This window comes from Chlamydotis macqueenii, chromosome 1, assembly GCF_036417535.1.
Source record: "Chlamydotis macqueenii isolate bChlMac1 chromosome 1, bChlMac1.mat, whole genome shotgun sequence".
Taxonomy (NCBI): Eukaryota; Metazoa; Chordata; class Aves; order Otidiformes; family Otididae; genus Chlamydotis; species Chlamydotis macqueenii.
The window spans coordinates 141,632,173-141,647,806 of NC_141556.1; the positions used below are offsets into that span (position 1 = coordinate 141,632,173).

At 39.0% G+C, this 15,634-nt stretch overlaps 1 protein-coding gene across 1 annotated transcript; it reads right to left on the reverse strand.

The window, feature by feature from the left end:
- Window positions 1-768: 768 nt before the first annotated feature.
- XG (Xg glycoprotein (Xg blood group)) lies at window positions 769-13,871 on the reverse strand. Its single transcript, XM_086754197.1, has 9 exons — window positions 13,856-13,871; window positions 10,272-10,313; window positions 9,876-9,932; window positions 6,480-6,515; window positions 4,004-4,069; window positions 3,041-3,097; window positions 2,337-2,375; window positions 1,930-2,049; window positions 769-785 (listed from the first exon to the last, which is right to left on the reverse strand). Exons 1-9 carry the CDS (start codon window positions 13,869-13,871, stop codon window positions 769-771), a joined length of 450 nt encoding a protein of 149 aa, XP_086610323.1.
- Window positions 13,872-15,634: the final 1,763 nt, after the last annotated feature.

Genomic DNA, 15,634 nt, shown 5'->3' on the forward strand with positions numbered 1-15,634 from the left:
AACAAAATTTACATCAAATTCCAGTTCCTGGAAACACCATTTCAGTAATAAATAAATAAATAAATAAATAAAATCAGCATGTGTTCCTCTCATTTTTATTTGTTTTTTTTTAAACAGTGGTTTGTCAATGTACATATTCCTTTAATGCTATATTTTAAAATTAATAATGAATTTTCCATCTATATCTCAGTTCACTTTGCTAGAATTCAGACATAAATACAAAGTAAAAGCATTCAAATTTTGAATCCTCTATACAACTTCAAGTTTTCCTTAAACATTATAGGCAATACCGAAATATGCTAAAGAAACCCAGTATGTATGAATGGAAACAGCAATTTCCTTATTTCTATTCTATCAGAAGGATTAAGTATTTTGGCTAATTTTGTGAACAGGAAAAAAAAGATTGTTCAGTGACTCAAATGCCCCCAAACTAAAATCTTTCCATTTTTAGCTTTTATTAAACTTGTTTTCTTTGTTGTTTAAAATAACTTACAAATCAAAATGTGTATCCCACCATTATGAATGCAGGTTGGATAGTTCAATACCATCCCCAGATATTTTAATCAAATCTTTACGACATAAAGCTCAAGGTGCAAGAGTGACCTCAGGTAAAAGAAAGCAGGATTGCAATGTCTCAACAAGACATTCATTACAGGAAGATTTTCTTTTGTCTGAATAATAAAGCAGGAAAAAAACTGTCGGATCTGTGGGCTGAATGTCACCAACCAATGGAGCCTGTCATCAGCGAGCAACTCTTCTTTCAATGGTTTACACTGTAGCCCCACCTGAAAAAGGAAGATTGAACATTCAGCATTTCCATCATGGATGTCCTTTGCCAGCTTTTCTGGGCTTTTCTCGGTCCTTTTGAGGCAGCAGGTGGGAACCTCGTATCCCCAGAGACATACAGACAGCCTTCCCCTTTTTTCTCGCTCCCTTTTTCCAGAAGGCCGCAGGATCATGGACCTGGTGCTTTAGTTACACTCCAGCCATAGAAACAGAGGAAAACAAGTGACTGTCAGACTCTGAGGGCACGAAGAGCCTTCATGGGCCTGACTGGCTTCCTCCAGGGCATCCTGGCTGGATCTCTTCTCTGTAACCCTGCCCAAACCTTCTCTGCTGGGCTGAGGCTTTCTGAAGCACCAGGGGATCCCATATCTCTCAGAAATGCCTGTGAAGCTTTTCTACACAGCTCCTGAGTTTTGCTCACGTTTTCTTAGTTGTGAGTACCATTATAGAAAAAAATAACAATAATCAGAGGTTTAAATTGACTTCTGTGGCAGCTAAGGGCCAAGGCTGGGCTGTTCCCAAGAGCTGGGAGCCAAGGGCAGCTGCAGAGGAGCCCAGGCCGTCGCCTACCCAACAGTGAACACACATAGAGGGACAGTGATGGCAAACAGGCCCCATGGATGGGCCAGCCATTGTCAGATGAAGATAAAGCAAGCAGCCCATCCAAGGCAAAGCCAGGAAATCCAGACAGCCATCCAGGCTCATGGCCAGGGCAAGTGTGCAGGGATGTGGCACAGGCTGGGGCAAGAGACCCATCCAGACCAGAGCAAAAATGGGGGCCCCGGTCAGAGGGTACATGGGGATGCCCCAGGTGAGGTTCATCTGGGCCGTGCAGACTGGTTTCCACACGCAGGGCCACAAGAGTCAGTCACCTCTGTGGTGGCAGAGACCTCGTGTCACATAATCCCCTTCATAAAGTGACATACATCCATCTTCTGGATATGTTATGGCTTCCTATAGTTGTCCTTGATGGAGAATATTAATTACCAATATCTCTTACAGACCAGTGAAGTTGTTTAGGACAAAATTTTCAAATGCCCTCATCCCTTGACCTATCTCTGCCCCCACTTAAATTGTTTCTAAAATTCTCATCTAATTTAGCATCAAATCAGCTCAGAAAGTGGGAAACTGGCTTGGTCTTACCCTGTGGTTTGAAACAAAGCTTCTTGTTCTTGTAAGCAGAGTAGGCTGCTATCGATCCAACAACTAATATTACAAAAGCGGTAATTACAGGAGATGTAACTCCAGCTATTAATCCCGAATCTGTGGAAAAAGAGAAAGGTTTTTTTCAGAGGCACTGAAATGGTTTGACTTAAGCATATTCTCTACTAAGGTGTGCTTTCGACAAACTATGGCAAGAGTTTGGTGAAACATTGGAAATTCGTTAAATAGAATTAAGCAGAAGACTAGAAATTATGTTACATTACAGCTGGTGTGAAAATAGTGTCTTAAAGTCTACTTTAGTGTAGGTACTACTTTTATAAGGCTAAGATTTTCTTACTATTTTATGGTGATCAGAAACTAATTCTAGAATAAATTATTTACTATACCCGTGTTTCCTCCATGATTGAAATGATGCTCCTCTTCACCTGGAACAGAGGGTGAAGTTTGATCAAGAAATGTCTTTCATCTTGTTTTGAGAAGAAAGTCTTTACTCAGCAAAGTGTGATTTTGTACAGAAGGTGAAACGAGGCAGCTCAGCATGACTGTGAGAGAGGAGCTCCCCTTCCAGTCCTGACCGATAGCTGTGCTGGCCAGAGGAATAACCATCCATCTTCCTGACACTTGGTTTTTGGAGAAGAATATTATCTTCTAAAAAAAGGATAATACTTAGCAGTCTACACCAAGCTGATTTCACAGGGAGTCAGAGGCCAGTATATTCTTGCTATTGTCTACTTCCAGACAATCAAATGATTTATCAATAATTTAAGTCAAGATCATAGGCCCAGTGCATCTACTTCCAGTTCTCAGCAGAAGCCACTTGCTTTGGGACCATCCTAGCTGAATTCAAAGTGATTAATTCCACAAGGTTCTGGCATATGCCAGTACACGGCAAAATATTTAGGAATATGTTTCAAGTTTGAGCTTCAGGCTCAAAGCCATAGTTTGTGGAGAAGGATAACTAATCTAAACAAAAATAGCAGAGTCTTGTCCTATACCTTCAGTGACAAAGAGATTACTGCTAAAGCAAAACCAGCCAGCTCCGAGTTACATGTATTAGGGAGAAGCTGCAAGGAGAATTGGCAAATACTACCTGCTACGTGTGGTGGTAAAGGCTTCCCGTCAAGGAGATCTGAGTCATCAAAACCTCCTGCAAGATAAAGATTAGGATTCCTGTTGGAAATGTATCTGATCAATGGTAAGCCCTTCAGCTCCCTTGTCCAGTCTTTTTGTAATGTACTAGGGAGGAGTGAGTGACCCTTGAAATCCGGCGTTTATGGCAGATAGGTCAAGTATGTTGCACTGAATGGTCACCTATTCAAGTTCCCCTGGAAGCTAGAGTGCTAAAACTGTTGGTGTCTAGCCGTTCTGCATCTGTATTGGCACCTGTGGGATTTGTAGGCTTGAGCTCTCAGTAGTACAAATCCTTGCATAATTTGGACATCTCAAATCCCAGCAGTTCCTGGAGCAGGAAGTCAGTGGATCCTTTCCAGGAAAGACTCCAGAAGAACCTGTCCACGGCTCACCACTACAATCATACCAGAAGTAAATACGGGATACATGGTGGTATGCGGGATAGATGTGCCGCTTCCACTTTATGCAAGTGGGTGTCTGGGACCACACTCAGCAGCAATATAGGCTTACATCTATCTCCCCAGTTCCACTTGTTGTACGCCCCAGGGCCATCTCAGATGCACATCTCAGTATGGATTTGAGCATAGGCTTATCCATGCCCTGTGGCTAGATGTCAAATTTGAACCTTAACATGGTTCAGTGTATACGTACTCAAAATGAAAAGGGAAACAAGGGACTGTTAGTTTCATGCCACTTAGGAGTCAACATCCCACATTTTGGGCAGATAGAAAACCTTTATGGTACCAACATTAAAATTCAGAAAATCTTTCCAAACACTGGGTCAGGAAAAATGACTACAAAAGGGAGATGGAGGGAAGGGATGAGAAAAACTATTAATAATGAAATAAGAGAGCAAACTATTCAAAATATCTGCTCTGAACAGTTCATAGTGCTACATCTTCTCAGGAGAAAATATTCTTACCAGAATTAATATGGCTTCCTGGTCGTGGTGGAAGAGGTGGGTATAAAGGCTTTCTTGGGATGTCACCTGTTGATAATTAATATTGTTAGATGGTTGGACAGGCAAACCTGAGAGCTGTAAATAAAGATTATGATAACCTGAGATTTTATATCTGTTTCTAATTTGTCTTCCAGTGAATTAGGAAAAGGACTACTTAAAAAGTCTTGAGCTCTGTATCAATAAATAGCTAGCTACTAGAATTACTTAGAAAGTGAAAAAAAAAAGAACACTTTCAAAGTGAAAATGAGAGAAGAATTCACAAAAATCTTGAAGGAAAATATTTCATGTATTTCTGGCAAGTGCGAACATCGTTTAATGCTGAGAGCTGGGAAGCACAGTGTGTTACTGTAAGTATCAGTGCTGCAGTTATGCAGAGCCGATAAAGAAGCTGGTGTTCTGGCCTGGGCAGGAGGCACCAGGTAATCTCTGTGCCATCAGCAGGTATTACTAAAATCAGGAGATTAGTTTCATCTAACAGATGCTGAATTCATCTAATGCATGATGAATTTTCTACTCTTGAATAGTGCAAAATGAACTCAGACTTCAGCTTTGTTGTTTAGGACTTTGTGCTGGTACTTGGCCTTATTTTTTTGCCAAAATATTAGGAAGAGGTGCATTGGATAGAGTGGAAGATCTGAGAACTAATAGCAGTTTCCAAACTGCATGTACACTTGCCAGAGTAGCAAGAGCTGACTCAAGTCAAAACCTGCTGAAGTTAACACTTAGGGCTGTTGCTCTGCATATGTAGAGTAGGTCTCCCTCTTGCTCTCCTTTCTCCAACCAGTTCAGCCATTTATTCAGCTGTTCTCATAGCCAGACAGTGAATTTAGCTCTGAATAAATCAAAGTTAGGTCACAGAAATAAATACCAATTTCCCTTCCTCTCCTTAAATCTTTCTTTCACCTTCAGTACATGCCAGATGTCCTTTTATCATGTTTTCTTCTTGCCTAGCTGCCAACTATAATGCTTATGTTTGTGAGTAACATTTAGGTTCTGATTCAGCAAGTTATTTAGATATATGCTTAACTTCGTGTGAGTTTAGCTTACTGCAGTCCATGGATTTTAGGCAGAATTTTAAAGCTTTGCTGAATCAGACTTTGCCCAATTAATTCTATTCAATAGAAGAAGAGACTTGCTCTGTTCCAGAACTGTGTGTAATGAACTAAGACTCACTATGGCACAGAAGCAGAAAACGACCGATCTCTATTATGACGCTGCACTCATTCAGTCTTCTCTAAGCATAATAAGATATAGTCTATGGCACAGCTAGTGAAGAAATAATGTGTTCAGAACTGTAGATAATGAGGTGCATATAGTTAATCCCAGTATACCATGTATGAATGTTAATTGAGAACCTGAACTGAAAATGGAGCAAAGAAATAAAAACTGACGGAGACATCATTTACCATGCTCTGAATGAAAAGATGAGTTTTAGTGAAGATACTTAAGCTATTCGTTAATAATTTAATCAACGTACTAAACTCATCCAGACATAAAAGTACGCATTAAAAACTTGCAGGAATGGAACAATTAGTACCGGCAGGAAGAAGTGACAGTATAAACATGGGAATTAGAAACAAAATTAGATTCAGCTTTATAAAGTGCAATATAACAATGTAATTCAAACACAGGCATAAAATGCCACAGGGGAACCCAGAAATGCAAAAAGACCTGAAAATGGGAAAAAGTAATATAGAAGTTATGATTCTCAAAGACTGAAACATAAGTAAGCCAGACCACTGCAACTGGGGTCATAATTCAGAGGTTCTGTGCAATGGGCTGAGAAGTAATTTTTCTTTTGTGTAGCCTTGATTCAAATGGAATTTTAGGCTTTGATTCAACACTGCTTGCATTGTAGATAATTTCAGTGTATAAGAACCTTTCTAGAGTACTTCACATCCTTGGTATACTTGTAAACACACTAAACAAAATGTGGTGCAAAAATTCCCGAAGTCAAGGATTTCATATGTCTACACAGCTCAACACAGTGTGGTGAGCTTCCTGTCACCTCTGCTTCCTAATCTTGGGCAGACTCATTTGATGTAGTTGAAGAAACTACTGCCATCGCCTGTTGTCTTCAGCCTTCTGCCAGAGGCCACCACCCTGAACAATCATGGCTGAAATGGGCGGTACATCCTTTTCCCAGTCATGACCATGGTAGCCTGAAATGGTAATGTAAACCGTAGCTGACTTAGTTCACGTAGGTAGGCCAGCCTGCAAGCTTCCGTAGCTGGCAACCAGACACAACCCGTTTTGCTGTCCCTGCTCTGCATGATGGCCTCTGGCAAAAAGGCTCCATGTACGTGAGTTGTAATGACTCCTATTACTACGGTTCCTCCTACAGTCTTGAAATCTCTTTCCACACGTTAGGCAGACTTCAGAAAAAGACTATGAAAAAACGCAACCATTATATTTGGGAAAAGAACAGAGTACTCACCCCCATCAAAAGCATCTCCTAAATGCAGATCATTGTCTAAAAAAGAAAAGGATGAAGATGTAGAGAAGTAAGTTACATAAAATCCTTGAGGGAAGTGAGATGTTAGTTTTAATAGAAAATGTACAACTGAATGTTTCACAAGCAACTTTTTCAGGTCAGTCCCACAAATTCAAATAAGTTATTACACTTTTTTTGAAAACACTTACAGAATTTAGTATTTGCCCACACAATAATTGACAAATGATACAGTAGTTTCTACTCAAAATATTAAAGATTTATTCCTGCTTTAAAAAAGATCAGAATAAATCTCATAATGGAATTAAGATCAATACCTCTTCAATGTATTTGCAAGTACATAAATAAAACATGCTATGTTAAGATATTAAACTGTATCTATTTTTAAAATAAACTTTTAAATTAACATTTATATCTGTGGTTAAAATTGGTATATGCATGTTTGGCTCAAGTGTAATTCACTGAACTGCAAAAAATGAATACCCATTTCAAGAACAAATACTGGGTAGTAATAAGCCTGCTTAGGGAGAGGTCATTCAATTGACTAATTTATGTAAGGGTCATGGTGACATAAAAATTTTTGCTTCAAGCCTCTTTGAGGTTGGGTGACAGCCTGTTTTTCTTTGGCTGAGCTATGAAGGTTTTTTAATATACTTAAATATCTGCATGTGCATGTTATGCAGTGAATCAACAGGCTATTGCCCTTCCCCCAGCGCTGTACATGTGTCACACTGTACCTGGGATGGAATTTTCCTTCCTGTGAACAATTTGTCAATGAGCTGCAGATGCATAAACAAGAGGAACTCCATTTCTAGCATGCAGGTGTGCATATGAGTGTGTGGGTGATATTTTAGAATGTGTATGGAATGAGAGTGAGCTCTGAAAGGTCACTGAGTAATAGGCAGAAATATGTTAGATAGATGTCATAACACCGAGGATCCCTTTCTTCCTCCTTATTAATGTGGAGTGTTGGAATGGACCAGAAGGAACAGCAAAATCTACATAAATTTTGATGCCAATGCTTATTGCCACAGAAAAATAGTTAAACATTCAATTAATTTTTTTTCTCATTATATTTGTGTCAGAATTCCCCAAACCCAGGAAAATCCTTCCAAATGCATCACTGTGCAGAAGTTTGCCTTTGTGTGTTCTTTAGATCCAGAGGGAGTGGGAAGCTGCTTTTGCACAGTATCTATTCTCGTTTGTGTAACAACTCAGAATTGCTCTGATGTCACCAGGAAACCTGGAAGGAAAATAATCAAATTCGTACTACATGACTTGGTTTGTTCATGTCAAGCCAGGTGGACACCTGGCCAGCAGAGAGCTGCATTTCAAAAATACCTTTGCATAGACTCATAAACTCATAGAATAGTTTCGGTTGGAAGGGACCTTTAAAGGTCACCTAGTCCAACCCCCCTGCAAGGAGCAGGGACATCTCCAACTAGATCAGGTTGCTCAGAACATGTCAAATGCTAACATTGTTAGAAGCAATAAATTGCAAACTGGATTATGTTTATAACTGAGATGAAGAATTCAGGTAAAAGGCAGAGTTCCACTCTGGAGCGTTCGTGCAGAGATTTGTTACAGGAATGTTAAGGTTGGTATAATGAAATACAAATGGAAATGTGTGTGTCTGTATGGACCAGAAGAAACAACAAGCAAAGAGTTAAAAGAACAGACAATAAAGGTCATCATTCCCAGCAGTAAAATTGAGAAATGTGTTGTTTCTGTCAAAACCAGCAGGCCTGTGCTCAGATAAGACGACAGCGCAGATGACTTGCCAGCAGCGGAAAAGCAGAAGGGCACTCTAAAGCCAAAGGTCACAGCATATCACCTATTCCATTACTTTTCCTGTTCGCCCACACAGAAAATAGACTGTAAACATCATCTGTGTACCCCAAACAAGCAAAACCAGACAGTAGGCAGCAACCTGGCCTAGGGTTCAGACATGCTGAACTAAGTACAATCATGAGGCAAAGGACCTCTTCATGATAGCTGATGACTCCTAAAGGGCATAAAAGTTCTATACATAAACTCGCTTGTCATTTCTGATCGAGAATAACCACAGAGACATGATAAGGACTCAGTAGCTGACTTACCCTGTCCCACGTTTCACATGACGCTCACCAGACCACCTGAGCACACACATCTTGATGCTCATTGAGTATGTGGGTTTGAGAGTGTGGCTGAGTTAAATCAATTGCAGGATGAATATGAGGGGGTAAAATTAACTTAGTTAGAGATTTTGTAAATAAACATCACCTTCTCCTTCCATTACGTTTTGTGTTGAACTTTGTTACACCAGATGGGAGGTGCCTACGGGAGAGTTTCTACTCAGGCAGAGGCTTCTATGTGGGAAGTGATGCCCAGAGGACATGACCTGTACAGTTATTGGCTCCAGCTCAACCAAAATCATCATCTCAGCCAGCATCATTTCTCAATAATACTGGCTGAATGAGACACAGAGAAAACCTTGTGGTTAAGATGAAGCATCAGGCAGATGCTAGGACATACTTTTGTATCATCTTTCTGCACATGTTTACAAATCCAGTAATAGATTTTTAACAATGTTTTTTAAAACTATATTTTTTAAAGGAAGTCAGGACAGCTAGCTAAGTAGAGGGTAGTGGTTTGGCAGTACTTTACAACGGGCATTTCTGATCTGGGCCAAACACAGATTTTCTTTGCAAAATGAAATGGGAAGGAAGAATGCAACCATTACAGGATTTAGTAGCCACCACATTTGCAAAATACTGCCTTGTTTGTTCAAAGAGGAAGCCAGAGAATTGTGCGGAAAATGTAGCTACTTCCATGTACCTAAAGAGTTATTGCAATGTTTATCCAGAAAAAGACTGAAAGTTGTTGTGTGGGCGAATTTTATCCAGCATTACCCAATTCAAGCATTTTGTTTGATAACCAGAAATTTCTTTCAGTGGAGGTTAGCTAAAAAATCTCTGTGTTATCATAACATGTTTCATCATAAATGCACGTGTGCTTTTTTTTGTTGTTTGGGGTCTGGGTTTTTCGAGAATAACAAGTGTTCATTGGAAATCATCATTTGTCATCTTCAGGACTACAGCTAAAACCTTCTGGTTCTCTCCACTGTTTAGAGCCTTTTTTCCTTTCGACACAGGTCTTTGTAGCAATCAATACTAGGTAATATTATTATATATCAGTGGTCAGTCATGTTCTAAAGCCTTACTGGAAGTAGTAAAGACATGTAATTGGCAGTTGTCCAAAAAACCCTCACAGAAAACAGCTAGTAATCACATAAATTATCTCAGCTACAGTACCTTAGCAAATATGATCAAGAATCTCATGAGAGACATTTTCTACATATCTGAAATCAGTTATGACCCATTTGTTGTCTTCATTACTTACTCAGCACTGGCCTTGTCGGTCTTCTGATCACTATAGGCTTCCTGGTGATTATGTCATCTATGGGACACCATGACATACCAATAAACAACAGCTTAAACTTTTTCAACTTATCAAAAGAAGTTATCTGCAAATCTAGAGTGCTGCATTCAGTAAATCTTTACATACCCTGACAGAAGCTAAATATGAAGGGATATGTTTTCAAAGTCATTTTTTGTTTGTTTTAAAAAAACAAAAATTAATTTTATGACAGAAACATTGAAATCTAGCATTTCTCAATTCCATATATCTTTAACTGAAGTACTAGCCACTTTATATTCCAGTCCTCAAGGAAAAGGACTTAAGATTTATTATTGAGTCTAAATGCCATGGTAGAAAAAGGACAGGAGATTTACCTACCTGGGTGATCAAGTGCATCAGCTAAATCAAAGTCACGTTGACCTAGAAGGAAGGTGACAGAAGGAAAAAGACTATTTCAGTGGGCAGATTTCCATGACCTCCATGTCGGAGGGCTCTGGACAAAGCCAGAACACCAGTAAAAGGCAAAAGAAAAATCCATGCAAACAGGAGCAAGCTGTCAGATGTTGTTCCTGTGCCATGCAGTCCTGAATGACCATATGAGACAGGCTCATTTAATTCTAAGAGGCTACTCATTCACATAGTGCAAGAAGAAGCTGCTGTCTCGTATTATCCATATCCAACTGCGGTGCAAACACGCCTTTGAAGAACACAGGTTGCCTGTTACAGGGCACAAGGGCTATTGCCAGGAGACGGCTGAAAGTAGCATTCAGCTCAGTACTTGCAAGCCAGAATCATTAGGTGAGACTTATTAATATCTTCATTAATGTTTTACTAGCTCAGCCTCAGAGAGCAGCTTTACTTGAAAGTCTGCCTTGTGATCACTTGTAAGATTAATCAACTTTTTTTTTAGTTCTTCCTGTAACATGTGCCAGCAGTAAAAGGTATAAATATGTGTTTACCTAATTTAGTTTCCACTGTACTGTAAAAAATGTGGAAGGGGAGAAAAGAACTTGTCCTGTTCTGTTTTAGGTGACAATTATGTCATTAAATGTCACAGCAGGGCAACTAGCATACTGACCTTTGAAGTTAGCAGGTAAACAAAACTGGAAAAAGTTTAAAATGTATTAAACCAAAGCATATGACTTTGAACTGAACAAACATTCATGTGAGTTTTACTTTCTACTCTGTAGAATATGCCACTTCCCTTTTAATACACAGCCTTCATGAATCACCTCTTTGCAGAGTATGTATAAATTAGTTTTCACTAATTGGTAGTCTGCACACCAAATACGAGATCAGCCTGCAAAAACCCCTAAAAAGTCCTGACATGTCATGCCTTCCGTAAGCAGAAATGTTTTACTGTGCTCTGTCAAGTAAATCTCTTTATCTGCATCTATTTATTATCCTGTCTAAAAGGCTTAATACCTAACTCTTCTATGATGTGTTTTTCTTGGTAAGTCTTGAACGCGCCACAGCAAGAAAGGCATTATTATTCAAGCAGGGAAACTGAGGAACGGAGAGAGGTCATTGGAGGTTCTCCAGAGCAACAATGCTCTGAGTTGAGCTCAGCCCTCCCTTCTTGGTAGGTGCTGTCCATTTTCATGGCACTCTTCACATTAGTCACTGCTCCTGAATAATAGCTCTTGCCTGTGTCAAAGAGCTCCTGGAAAGATTAATTATCAGTGGTAAAACACTATGCGAGCTTCAGATAAAAATCAGTGCAGGAGCATAAAGTAGAAACGTTTTGGTTCCCATGAGGATTTTCATGTAAGTCTGTGAACTTAATTATAGCTGGTGTCTGATGGAAAAATATAACAAGGTTGGAATGCAAAATAGTGAATGGCTTCTAAAGCAAAATGTCCCTATAAAATATTATGACAAACCCATGTTTGGCAAGGAAAAGCAGATAACAGCGTAAGACTTTTGCAGTCATGTTATTAGAGTAGCATTTGAACTGATCTTGGAGTGTCACCTCGTTTGACCACCTCTGCCTTCACCACACAGCCAGCCTAGCTAAGTCCAGTCACCTTTGGACTCGGTCCTTAGATGGATAATATTCCAGGACCCTGACAGGTTATTTTTGCTATACGAATCCATTAAAATACATAAATACATAACATTGACAAGTGGCTTCCTCAGAAAAATATTTCCTGCCAGAGGCCTAAGGACATCACCAGCTCTTACTGGCCTTGAGCCCCTACCTGTGAGCCATGCTGCTGCCCGGCCAGGGGACCAGTTGATCCAGATGCAGATCCCTACTTGCAGGCTGACATCCTAGTATTACCTCAACTAATATGGTCAAATTATATTTTTCTGAAACATTTATTTAGTGCCAACTAAACAACTTAAGTTTGACTGCCCTTTGGTTTTGCCCTCTGGATTAATCTTCATGCTTGATTGACATCCTGAGTGCTGAAGGAGGCTGTCTGACCTGAGCCCTGTTGCTGCAGGATACTGCTGGCAGGATTCAAATAATTTCTCATCAGAGTGAGTCATCAGAAATAATTTTGTAACACTGAAGAACTGTTGGCCAAACCAGCTCCTTTGTTACAGGTCCTGACATGCAGGAAGAGAAAAAAAGAAGCCTGAAAATCCTCTGCAGAAATTCTTCAGATTGATTTTTTAAAAATTATTTCTCATGATAAACCAAGTGATAAAATATACAGACACCAACACAGAATGACTGATTGGGAGTAAGACGGGAATCTACATTGAAATATCTTTGCTGTGTAAAGATAAACCTTGACAGATGGGCAGATTGTACATGGACATCTGTGGAGCACGGTAAATGATATTCCAGTAAACCAAAAGATTGCTTGGACTTCAATCGTGACTTCCTTCGATAATAACATCAAATGACCGCAAGGAGTAAGGTTTTGTGGAGCAGAATTTTAAATGCTCATTATCATTTCTGAGACTGCACCTAAACATTTTAAGAATCTAATTTTGGAGGATAACAGATGGTTAAATAGCTGAACAGCCCAGATTTCATCTGCAAAATTGTGAGTATAAAAACAAAAACACATTACAGACTCAGAGAATATTTAGTTCAATAGCAACTGCAGTCACTTCAGGGAACTCTAAAGATAAAAGACAATGGAAATAAATCAGTCAAACTTCTTCACAGAACAAACAAACTGAAAGAAATTCATTTTCCTCGTATAGAAATTACCTTTTTTTTTGACCAGTTTCCATAATAGTAACAGCTGGAAATATACTGATGAAGATGAGAATGAAAGAAATTTCTGTGGAGAGAATAGAGCTTTGTTCCTTGGGGTTTTTTATTTGGTTGAGGGGTTTTTTTGTGCATCGGTTTGGTGGGTTTGGTTTTTTTTTTACCTGGAAAAAGTTATGAAGAGATTTAGCTATGAAGGAGGTATTATCTCAGAGTTATCTCTGTTATTATTGTTTTTGGCTAGTACAATATTTCTTGGCACCACTTCTAGCTTTCCTTCTGGCAGTATCCCTGGCTTTACATAGAAATACAATTATTTTAATAGTGCTTTTTGTTGGGTGGTCCACAATTCATAACAGAGAATTTGAGAAAAATGCTTGTAAGCTCCTGCCTGACACCACAGAACAGTCCTTATCTACAAATAAGAAAATGCTAAACTAAGAAAGCAAGCCTTCCAGATGGATACACAGTCTGTATCACAAGAGGACCTGTGTTAATTGTGTTTATACTAGCTGCTCAAACACAATGAACTATACTAACAGCAGGACTTTTGCTGGCACTGCCAGCCTTATTTGGGAAGCAATTCCCTCATGTCCACCCAACACATGTAGTGGTGCCTGTAAAAATCTGAAGTGTAAACCTGGCTTGAACAGCTAGAAGTAGACTTCACTATAGCAGCCAGACGGGGAGAATAGACTCCATAAAGCCAAGCACTAAAATATAGTAGCTTAAATTTCAAAGTTACATCTATTTTTGCAGGTGCGATTCTTTCAATTAGTACTCTTACTTTCACTAATGCCCATACCTTCTGTGAGCCTTTTAAATATAGTGTGTGGAAGGTCGGTGATATAAAATCCTTGTTAGTCCACTTGCTCTACTATGGAGACGGTTATGGTTGCTGTTTGCCACAGAGATACTGAGCCAGCTTTTAGTAAGTTCTCTTGAATATAAGACACATCCTGCTGAAGCACCACAGAGCTGAAGTCATCTTACCCCACCAAGGCAGTCCTCTGCACAGTCCTGTCCTCAGGCACACGTGCATTTAATGTTTGCAAACTTCTGCCTATATTAGTTTTCTGAAAATGTGACCCAAATATCCAGCCACTAAAATGCTCAAAGTAGCATCTTTTGCCTATGGTTTTATTTGTGACCTCAGTGTTAAATGGATCCATCACCCTTTAGCTGTGAGCTGATTGATCACAAGGGTCTGAGGTCCCTCAGTTTTTGAGGAGGATTAGCGAGGAACAAGGCTGGATTCTCCAGGTGGATGTTACCTGTTTGTCATTACGACTGTAGAAAGAAGTTTTCTGACAAAAGACTACCATGGCATCACTCTGCAATTTTTGATCTCCATAAATAGGCTCAGTCCAGCACTGGACCCATATTAACACAGCCTGTGGCCGTTAAAATGATGCACATTTAAACAAGACACTATGACTATTACTAAATGAGAGTCAGGTTATGTGGCAAATAAAATGAACTTCTCAGGCATTTAATATGCATAGTCTAGTAATAAAAATGAAGCTAAGATCCATGAGAAAACGTGGGTATATGTGTATATACATGTGTGTGGACATATATCTTCAATGCATAAATATACATGTGTGTGAGATAAATCCTTTTGTCATTAATATGACTAAATGAATGGGCTTTAAGTGCTTTCCTAGAAGACATATGATTGGGATGAGATACCTGTATAATAAATAAATTAGAAGCAACTAACTTAGAAATGGGAGCTAGATAGAAAGGGAAAATAAGTTGATTTTACATCATTTAAAAACAAGAGCAAAAATGATTTCTTCAGTGTAATTAAATAAGAATTGTTTTGTGAATACAATGATCTTAAAACATTATGAAGCTTACTGAGACAGAGGAAGAAATGGGTGACTCAAAAATGAGAACAAAAATTTAAAAAAAACCAAATGATATGTTACCAAAATCGCTTGTGGGACCCATTTTATGTTCTTTTTAGCTGAAATGGTAAATATCTATTCTTTGTATAGATAATTCCTGAGTATTATACAATCATGAGACATATTTCCCCTGTAAGGAGAAAATAGGATGTATTCTCCCAGGTGTGTGATTCAGAACATACCTGTTTACTGGTCCAGCTTTATTCAGGAAGCAATTATGTTTGTTTAAAGGAAACTACTCATGTAAGAAAAGTTGTAGGAGAACATAAAGATTTATGCCCCAGAGCGGACACTTTGGACAAAATCTCAGTGTACGGGTACTATTTCTTTGATGTAATACTCTCATGATCCATATTTCCTGATGAGGTTACTGTAGGTTTTTCTTCCATCATGACCCTTTCGTTCCATAAACAACAATTGCCATTATAACCCCTTGATGTTGGGGTCAAAAATGAGTATACTTTAAAATCTGTAATTAAGATCTACATTCCAGTCTATAGGCCACAGCATATGGACCTGATTATTGGCTTCATGCTTTTTTTTCTAGGCCACTTCCGTTTATAGTTTGAATTCAAGGGAAAAGAAAAGGTCTCTCTGACTTATTCACACAAGAATACATTTAAATAATTACTAGCAAATAAGATGCACTAATA